We start from the raw sequence: 10,909 nt of genomic DNA, 5'->3' as shown, positions 1-10,909 counted from the left end.
TGTGTGTGTGTGTGTGAGAGAGTCCTGGCTCAGCACTGGCCTTGGCCATGTTAATGTCATTATAGCTGGTGTACAGACGAGAGGCCTGGCCAGTTAGTGGCATTGTTGAGTATCACCTTACGCTTACGTTGCTTCCAGCTGGCCTGCGGCTGCCAAAGCTCATTGAAATAGCCACTGTGTATGACTGTGTGGGTGTGTGCATGAATATGTGTGTGTGTGTGTGCATAAAAGTCTGTGTGCACTTCTTTCATCTAAACAGCCACAAAACACTCCCTAAGCCCACTTAAAGGAAAACACCAAGTTTTTGAGAGAATGGGACATTACTCAACACATGACATGTTTTGGATGAAAACACCAAAATCAATAATGTGTCCCCGGTAGACTCTGATTCATTAGAATATAAAGTGATCATGTAGTCTGCATAAGTTAGTCAGTTATCTTAAATGTGTGACAGCTTTGCACAGGAGATTGGTAAAGTTTACATGAAATATGATAGAAAAATAATACACTGCTTTGACCCACGAGGGACTACGTTTCCTGTTTCCATAGGAGGGGAACATGGTGGGTGATGGCAGACTGAGTGCAGGTAAATCTACAGGCCACATAAGAAGGGACACAAACTGTTTTTATCACTTTGGATGATGCTGGGTATGCACACAATCACTTAAAAGATGAGGATCAATTGCAAGAACTGAACGATGGTGTCTGTGCTCACTTAATTTATTTTGGACTGTAAAAAATTAGGCATAACTTCACAAAACAAAAAGCAATTAAACAAAAGAATTTACACAATTCAACACAATTTTACTGACCAAAGAAGTCGGTTAAAACTAGAGCTTATACAATCTTTAAATACAAAATCTATTAGCCATCAGAAGTCAGAGTAAACAGAAGTTCTTTTGTCCTTACCACACTATTTATGAATCATATATTTTTATACTTGTTAATTAAAATGTTTCAGAAGTTCAATTTGCAAGGTTTGCCACAAAGAATTCTGCAGACCTCATGTTCATGAGCATGTTCTGTTTCTTGAACATCTCTCTCAGACTAAGTTCTGTAAGCTTTTTGCAAATGTTCATTCTTAACTTTAGTACAGTTTTGAAATTGACCAGATCTTAACATTTTAGGGTGTATAATTTAATGTGGCCCATTATAGAGAAATGTCTTTTGTCTGTACCCTGTTGAATAAAGCCGGTCAGCATGCCTGCAGTTTCTGTTGGTAGAGCAGAATAAGACCGTAAGAAGGCGAGGGAGGGAGGAAATGGTTGTATAGAAGTTTATATTGGCCCTGCTGGTGATTTTGGTCTTTGTAGGAAGTGAGCCTGTGAAACCGACAGCTCAGACGGTTCCAAGTCTTGATTAAAGGTCGAAGTAATGCTGCTGCATTTGAAGCCTGAATGATATACATTATAATAATGTATACTACAAAGCTGAGTCTGGCACCTGCAAATCGACTGTTGAGTGTCTACTTCTTTTGGGGTTGGAGCCTCAAGGGGTGGAGGGCTGGTGGTTATGTTAAGGGCTATGAATAGGAGGAATGGTGAAAAGGAGAAGGAGGGGAGGAGAAAAAAAACAAAACAGAGGTGACTGACAGCTCTATCACCACACAGAAAAGTCTGGAAAAGGAAAGAGAGAAAGAAAGAAGAAGAAAATAGGAAGAGAGAGGGAACTACGAGAGGGGGACTAAGGAGGTTGCCAAACTTGATTGGTCCGGGAGGAGACAGTAAACGGTTGCGGGTCAGCTGGAGGCACGCCGTGCTGGCGGTAGGCGAGTTGTAACTGTGGTAATGAGCTCAATACGGTGTGGATTAAAAAAAAAAAACAATGTTTGGAGTGTTACCCTGGCAACGGTGGAGCGACGCAAACGCCAAGATGGGGAGAGACCAGGCGAAACGAAAAGAGTCGGGTGTCTCTTAAATTTAGAAATATACATTCAGCAGCAATCGTGTGTTAAACATACTGTAGCTGCACAGAGGGGATTTGTTTCTGTGGTACTTATTTGAACAGATTTTTTGAAAGTTTTAAAATGAGTCCTATGTTTTTGTAATTTAACTTGATATTTTTAATTAGTCGTCAATCTCCATCTTCTGCTTGTTTTTATTTATCTTTGCCCTTGCACACATCCTTTATTGTGTTTAATTAATTAAGTCCTTGGTTAGTCAACTTGTCTGCTTTGAAGTCAAGTGCAACTCTTCTTGCTCCAATTCATGCAGGGTTAAATAGTAATGTTATGGGGTGGGTTTTACTGTCTCAAAGTCATTCAGATTCAGCAGTGCCAGATAAAAGTGTGCTTCCTCTGTATAGTACAGTAATTGCCTGAGCAGCAGGACTCCAAAACCGCTTACATTGGGGGGTTTTAACCAGGTAATGCTTCTGTGATGAACAATCTGAAACAAAAGAGTAGCACAATCCAATAGTGTACACAATACAAATGGAGTCTCATGAAAGAGAAAGTTTAAAATGTCTATAATGCTGCTCCAAAAGGCAACAGTCCAGTATCAAACCAGCAGGCACACAGGCCAAACCTATTTCAATCTTGACTAAACAAAGCAAAGACAGCTTCTTTTCTTATTGCATTTGCCACAAGAACTTTCAAGTAGACCAGAAGTAGACCAACCGCATGGAGTATTCGCAAATTTTGACCCAAGTCTGCTGTTAATCTGTATTTTGGATCAGTCTACCTCTATTGATGCTGTCCTAGTCCATTTTCCAAAAGCCTAACTCTACTGTGCATTACTTTTCCATCAGCCTCCTCCCATTTACCAGGAACATTTGTACGCCTCTAACTACTTACAGTGCTTTAAATTATGTTTTGTGCATCTTATAGCGCTAAGAAATATTGCAAAGCGGTCATGTTTAGCATCATTTTGAGACCTACAAGTACGTTAACTGTTAGCGTTAGCACCAAAGTTTCACTTCCAGAAGTCTGAAAGCGTCATCATGAGCAAGAACTGCTCGCCCCAGGCTATTGTTTAGCACTACAACCTTAAAAAGAACTTGGACTCAAGGCCTTGTTCTTGTCACTGGACTAGTTTCCATTCCACTTCTCTTCCTTTTTCTTTTGCTCACTCTATCTCTCTCTGTCTCTCCCTCTTTCTCTTTTCTTTAGTCCTTTGTTAGGCGGTTGCTTCCTGCGGTGAGCATGGCACTGCCCAGGCACATGTTCTGTGGTGGGCCTGATTACAGCCCTGCCGTAGTGCTGACATTGGCCCGCGCCGACTCCTCATCTGTAAACACACACACACACATACACACACAACACACACATATGAATATATACACGTCGGCCCCTAAGTTCCACCAACTCTGCCAGCGGCTACCGCGGCATGACTTCACCCGGCAACCATTCCTTGCGTCAAACAAAATGCCTCTGTCACCAGAAAAAGGGGGAGAGCCGAAAGAGAGGAAGGGAGGGAGGGAAGGCAGAGGAGAAGAGAAAAGAAGAGACGAGAAGAGAAGAGAGCAGTGGAGAGGAGAGAAGGAGTGTAGCTGTGCGGTAGTTGTGCGGAGGATTCGATGTTTTCCACCGCAGTTTGGGAGCGTGGTTGGGTAATTTTAGCTGGAAGGCCCCAAGGCAGGCTGCTCGAAGAAGTTATTTGTCTCAGAAATGGAGTGGCAGGCAGAAAGCAGAATCAGAGAGCTCATGGTGATGGAAGATTGGGGAAGACACTGTTGATTAGCATGGCCTTGAAAGGACTATGACTTGTCTATAAGCTTTTTGCATAACCAACATCATGACTCATTTCCCTCAGATAGTGTAAAAAAAAAGTATAAAGCACCCCTACAATTAGTTTTATTGTCACTACCATCAAAGTCATCCCTAGTGAATTTAAAAGATGCCAGGCATACACAGGGACCTGGTCCAGACATTAAGTAATAGGAACTTAATAAGAATTCAAAATGTAAACTGATTTATTTTTTGGAAGCTTGCATCATATTTCTGACAACTTCAGCAATTATATTTGCAGCTTACTTCAAGTAACAGTTCATATCTTTTTATGTATTGCAGGAGCGTCTTCACTATGAGACGCTGAGCCAGCACCTGGGGAAGCTCGGGGAGGATGCTGGGAAAATGGTCCATCGAGTCATTGACCTGACAAGACCAGAAGATCTGGATGGTGAGCACCTCTGTTTCTATCTCTCTGTGTTGTCTGTGTGTCTCTGTCTTTTGCCTTATTCTTCTTCTCTTGTTTCTGGATGGTTTTACCTACTTTTCTGAAGACTCTTCACCGCCTCATTTTCAGTTACTTATAATCTTGGTGATTCAGAAATGTATGCAGACCCACAAAAAGTATGATAGAAAATGGAAGGCTAGAGGGTTATAAAGGGAAGGAGTCGCTGGAGTTTTGAGTAGCAGAGTCTTAAGTTAGAAGAGGTTACATCCTGTTCAGACTAAATTGACCCATAACTCCATGGGCCCCACATAGAAGAGGCCCTACTTCTGGGGGTCTTGCATCTCAGAGCTCCACAATAAAGAAGAAGGCATTTTTCAGAAAGCCAGAACATGCAGGTATTCAGTGAATACAAATATTTATTGTGCTCCTCAGGAAGCTACGGTGAAGGACACCCTCAAAAGCTAAACAGTGTTCAATGTCAACATTTTACTCTCTTGAAAAATGTCACACTGTTATTATTCCTGCAAGTACATGACAAGAGGAAGACTGAATTCTCCTCCTTTTTTCCACAAGTGTTTGTGACACAAGATCCCACCCAGTACAAGTATGCAAACAAAAGCACAAGAAGACGGGCAGCAAGTCTGTTGTAGTTAATGGTGAATGGAATTCACTGCAAATATGAATTCTGACATTTTTAATGACTGATAAGAAGAACTTCATGTATTGTGAATTCCATGCAGTTAGCAGATACTGTTTCCTTATCTGAATGTAGTCTAAGGACACTTACTTGGTGTTAAAAGTCTTTTTTCTTCTCTCAACCCACCTGTTACTCATAAAGAACCGCTGTTTACAAGCCATGAGGAGTGCTCATTGTGGTTTAGTTTAGAATCAGAGGAGTAAACACAGGCGCATAGGCACTGAGATACTATCAGGCGGAAGCAAACTGACTATGGTGTGTCTACTTTGTGTGAGCATGTTGAGGGCATCCTAGCAAGACCCCCATCAGACTTTTGTTATACATCCTTTCTCAGGAGGCAGGGCTCATCCTAATCAGTGCAATATCCTGCAAAGTATGAAAGATTAATGTGTCAATGAGGGGTATATAGACAATGTGATTTGTTTGTGTCATATAGGGAATAATATCACAGAGGCACGAGTGTTCAGGGAAGCACGTGGCAGGAACAACAGTGAGCCCCACATCAAGAGGCCCATGAACGCCTTCATGGTGTGGGCCAAAGACGAGAGGAGGAAAATCCTGCAGACCTTCCCCGACATGCACAACTCTAACATCAGCAAGATCCTTGGTGAGATTTTACAGACTTATCTTTGACAGGAGAGAGAGCGTTCCAAACTAAATCTTAACTCCTACAAGTTCCAGGCTTCTTCCACCTAATGTTCTGCTGTTGGAGGATTCTTTTCATTTTTATCTCCTTGTAAGAATGTTTGGTTCAAATCGAGTTGGGGTGAATTATGCTTTCTATGTGCGTGTACTAAATGTATCAGCGTTTGTGTTGAATATTAGAAAATGGTAGAAAATTGAGTGAAAAAAATTAATAATATAAAAATTCGGATGAAAATTAAATTTAAAATGACCTGTTGTAGTTACTTAGAGACATTGATAGATAATCAGCAGCTCATTTGCATGAGCCCTCAGATTTTTCTTTAGACAATTTCTGATCTCTTCTTGCGTGGACCTCATTTACTATAAACTGTGGCAATCGGTTTCTTTTCATCACGCCAATTCATCACCTTTTGGATGTGTAGGGGCATAAAATCTTGGTGAAAGTCAGTTTAAAACAATCTTATAGGAAATCTGTGTATTATTTAGTTTAAAAATGATCATTATATGCTGTACATCAGCACTTTACAGACACGCACACACAACTCCTTCCACTATCTCGTTAAAAGACACAACGCGTTTCTACAGTTCACAGGGTTCCCTACCAGCAGGCTGTGGACTATAAGAAGGACTAGTGTGTTTTTAAACCTGGAACAGTTCACACACAGAGCTCCACTGTGTCAGCTTGACTAGTGTGATGGATGCATTCAGTTAAAAAGTAGCTGTGTTGATACTAACCTATTCGACACAGATAGCCATTCACACGGTTCTGAGCATAACGGTTGTTTGGGAAATGTTCTTAAGACCTCCACTGTCCGACGCAGGGCTCCGGTGAGCTCGAGGGATGCTGAATGTGAATGCCCCTCCTGAGCAGCATTAACAAATTGATATTTCTTAGGTGGTTCTGTGTTGTTGACTTGGAGCTCTGAATGGGCTCTGATAAAAGGGTGTTTTGTGTTCGACAAAATGGTACCTGCATTTATATGATGTATCAAAGTTTCACTGAGAGAATCTCAGTGTAATCAGATATTTATTTCCTTATTATAATAAATAGTCATTGTGAAATTATTTGATTAAAAGTCATATTTACAGTCAGAAATTGATAGTTAGGTCCTGTTGGCAGAAAGTATTAAGAAATGATTTTCCAGTAATTTATCAAAACAGGAAAAAAGCAGAATTTAAAGTGCTCAATTGTGTATTTGTGTAAGACTGTGTGTGTACAATTCATGTCTCTCCAACATAATAACACAGCTGGACTTTGGGGAGTGGGTGGCAGGCTTAAAAAAACTCCTCTCTGTTTCCTGTGTCACAAAAGTACAAGACTAGTTTGTGATAAACCTTGATAAACAGAGAGGCAAAGCAGAGTGTGTATAAGCAGTTGTCAGAGTGCTTCGCAGATGTGCTGCCTTTCTGTGGTAATGGCCCTGTCCACTTGTTCAGAAGATCCTCTTACCGGTGAAAATAAGAAGTACACAAAGTATCATTATTCTTGAGCCAAGAGGGAGCGCAGTGTAATCCACTCCTGATTTTAAACAGCGTCCTTGGTTAAAGACTTGATGACATCTAACCTGAAAAAGCTACCAGACATGCTTATATTTTCTAACGTTTCTATTGTTACTACTGTGTATACCACAGCCCTTTGACTCCTATGATAAAATTAAATTGCAGTTGAGATGGCAGTTTGTTAGCATTGTGCTCTGTGTTCAACAGTGTAGAAGAGCATGTTAAAACCTTTTTCACCACTCCCTAAAGTTTATAAATGTGAGGAAGTTGTGACTTCCTAAAGTCTGTAATGTGGATTTCTTAAGATACAAACATGTTTTATGACAAAGCTTAGTAAAACTACACTAGAAAATAGAGACTAAAAGAAAACTGAAATCTCAATCATTTGCTCCAGGCTCTCGCTGGAAAGCCATGACCAACCAAGAGAAGCAGCCATACTATGAGGAGCAGGCCCGCTTGAGCAAGATCCATTTGGAGAAATATCCCAACTACAAGTACAAGCCACGGCCCAAGAGAACCTGCATCATCGATGGCAAGAAGCTGCGCATCGGAGAGTACAAGCAGATGATGCGGTCACGACGTCAGGAGATGAGACAGTTTTTTGTGGGGTGAGTACCAGTGTCAGCAGAAAAGTTGTCCTTACAGTAAGCCTTCTATAAAAGTGCTTATACTAATTTGAAAGAAAGCTGCAGTGAATCCTTTTGTGTAGCTGTATTAAACTGTTTTCAATGTAAGTACCTTCAAATAGTAATAATGTTTAAAAGACTTCCATCTCAGTGGCTTAATGCTCATTGAACCTATAATTTTCCTTTTTAGTCAGTGGTGATGGAGATTCAGCCATTGTTGCCATCCTCAGCTTTTACTCAGTACTGTTCAGGAGACAGTTATGTGTTGATGAGGTCTTGAAGAACACGCGTAGCCTTTTTCAAACTGACCTGACCCTACCTTTCATGTGTAGAAATAAAATGACTACAATGTATGTGTCTCCTGTACAGTTTTTAATGACATTTTATATGTTATAAGTTACAACATTTTATAATTACAAGGTATATCTTTACAGAAATAGCTGGTCCCACACACTTTTCTTCATGACTGAACTGCATATAACGATGGAAGGAATTTTTCGCATTTTGTAAGAGGGGACATTGTGCAATGACAGCCACAAGCCTTGGATCAGAGAAAGGTTCTGTGTCTTGCTCAAGAAGACTCATTTACTGCTGCACCTGTGACCTCTCAGTTCATTTGGTTCTTTAATAAACATGCCATCCTGCTAGCCTTGGCCTGAATATGGGTATTTTAGCAGGAAGAATTACGGGCATTTTATTCAGATATTTCGCCAGCAAGTGCGCTGTTTCTTAGTACTTTATATGAAGTGTTTCAGTATGAATCTAAAATAAATATTTTTAACTACATCCATTTGCTATAAGTCTGTGGAGTGACCATAACCGTTAATTACCTTTTATGAAAGGTTTCTTCATTGAACCTCCTAGTTGTAGCTGCAAAACACTTTCAACATTCACTCAAGAGCATGATATTTTTTAGAGTGTATTCAGTGCAGCGAGGGGAAAAACAGTGGCATTGTCTTAATAGGAACCAGCCATGGATGTGTTTAAAGCCATCACAGTGGCCTGTGTTTGAGATGGATTTACCAGAGGCCACGGCTTTGAATAGGAGCGATTTTTAATAGCTTGTCATTTATTAAATTAGGACAATGCTGGGCGCTTGCGGGCAGTGAAATTGGACACAGACAGACATAGTGGAATATGAAATGTAAGCAGATGTTTGAGAGCGAACGAGAGCAAGGCAGACGTCACTGGGTGAATGCCACATTTACTGTGTGTGGTCAAGCAAATACAAAAAAAAAGCTTATGGTTCTCCAGGCCTGGACTTTCAATCAAAGCTAAATCAAATAGTTACTTGGAGCCAGTACACAACCAGTTTTCTGGCACATTCCATATAACTAAACCAGTGTTGTTTTAAAGCGCTTAATGTGAAAATGAGTCTGTCAGAGCGTACGGCGGTAATTGTTTCAGGAGACAGAGGAGGGAAAACTGTTAGGTGAGAAAAGTGACAGCAATTTTCCTGCTTTATGTGGTTCATTTGAGCAGCCAGAGGGCCTGTTTGAGTGATGTGCGTTTACCCTCATTCCATCTATATCTTAACAGGTTATTTAGCCGATGCTGCTGTGAGCTGGCAGGGAGAGCTCCATGTTAGGACATGCCCGGCCAGATGAGAAGCGTTGCTGTTTGACTTAAGTGGCCTGGGAATTAATGTTTTGTTCAAAGCAGTTTGTTCAAAGGAGGTTATAATGAATCAATCAAACACAGATCCATCCACCTTGTATAGTAACCAGTTGATAAATTAACTGTTGCTATGACTAAATCGTTCAACTTTGAATTTGATTATGCAGTCCGTGTCTTTATTGCCAGACTCTAAGGATGGCAGTGTTTGTCTGTTAATCTGTCAGTCCACAACATTGGTCCAAACTGAAGTGTTTCAACTATTCAGGGCAGGTTTGTCCAATACTTGGCTTAGTAATAATTGGTTTATACCAACAAAATACATGCAAAACTAAGGACATTTTCATCAGCCACAGCTGTAATTAGCAAATGATAGAATATTAACACCCTCAGATGGTTCACATCATACCTTGTTAGCGTGCAGACACAAGCATTTAGCTCAAAATACTGCTGTGTAGCTTCACAGAGCCACTAGCATGGTTATGTATAAGGGTTGTTTATTGTTTTTGTTATTTATTTTTGTTTTTGTATTAATAAACCTTTATTTAATACGTTACTTTTCTAATTCCATCCTCTCTTCTTTCCTTGTTTCTCAGGCCTCAGCCACCGATTCCTCTTGGCAACAGCCCGGGCGGTGTAGGAGTTTACCCAGGTGCCATAACCATGGCAACGACAGCCACACCATCCCCACACCTGACCTCAGACTGCTCCAGCAACTCAGCCAGCCCCGAACCCACCATCCCTGTCATTCAGAGCACGTACGGGGTGAAGTCCGAGCCTGGCAGCAGAGGCAACAATGGCGGTGGGGTCGGAGCCTTGGATCTGCCCAGCGACCCCACCAATGGAGACGATGACATGGACATGTACGAGGACTTTGAGGACGAGCCCAAATCAGACTATAGCAGCGACCACGAGACACGGGAGGCCGTCAGTGCCAACTGAGTGTACTCAGGGTCTCAGATGTAAAAAGAGAAAAAAAAGTAACTCCTGTTATACTCAAAGACACTTTTTAAAAACACAGTTTATTACAGAGACCCTTCAGGCAGGCCTTCAGGACATGCACTGAGCATGCCCAGACAGGATTCAAACTCTGTGGACATGCTCCGAAAGTGAGAAAAGAAAGAAGAGAAGAAGAGGGCTGGTGGGAAAAATGTGACCCAAGAAAACAACCTGAACAGACATTCAGACAACTTACTGACAATGAACTTCAGTTTCCTACACTTCGACAATCTTAACAGGAGCGAATAAGAGTTAGACAAGAGAGCGAGAGAGAGAATGGGACAAAGAACAAATGAGCGACGAACACATTGCTGTGTGGTTTGTAAAGAGCATGCATGGATTTTGAAGCATCAGGAGTTGGTCTTCAACAGCTATTTGGTCTTAAATGTTTAAGGAGTGATTTAGTTTTCATCATTATGTATTTACTTTTTTGTGGGTTTTTTTTCCTTTTTGTTTTTGTTATATAGACTTTTTTCTGACAGGTCACTGCCTGTACAAACTCTGGACTGTCGGAACTTGAAATTTGAAAAGTTTTAATATAAATCCTAGCTATTGTAATCTTATAGTCTTACTTTTGTTTCTTATGAATACAGTGCATCTACATAATTTTTTTCTGACAAACTGCTTACCTTACATTACTGTTTTTTTTATATCCCAGCTCAGGTATGATGTGCCAGCTTGTGAATGTGTTTTTGTTTTGTTTTGTTTGTTTT

The 10,909-nt window shown here is 40.8% G+C and overlaps 1 protein-coding gene across 1 annotated transcript in view; it reads left to right on the top strand.

Annotated features, from left to right (window-relative positions):
• The window catches only part of LOC118330868 (transcription factor SOX-6-like), a gene marked incomplete in the record, with an annotated part of 105,754 nt that extends 94,851 nt beyond the window's left edge, over nt 1-10,903 (top strand). The window contains 4 exon segments of the mRNA XM_035665563.1: nt 4,010-4,118; nt 5,249-5,419; nt 7,352-7,565; nt 9,794-10,903. Of these exon segments, the coding sequence (XP_035521456.1) occupies nt 4,010-4,118; nt 5,249-5,419; nt 7,352-7,565; nt 9,794-10,139 (840 nt within the window).
• Nucleotides 10,904-10,909: the final 6 nt, after the last annotated feature.

This window comes from Morone saxatilis, unplaced genomic scaffold, assembly GCF_004916995.1.
Source record: "Morone saxatilis isolate NCDOM2014 unplaced genomic scaffold, NCSU_SB_2.0 Contig2, whole genome shotgun sequence".
Taxonomy (NCBI): Eukaryota; Metazoa; Chordata; class Actinopteri; family Moronidae; genus Morone; species Morone saxatilis.
This window is presented reverse-complemented; position numbering and strand designations above follow the sequence as displayed.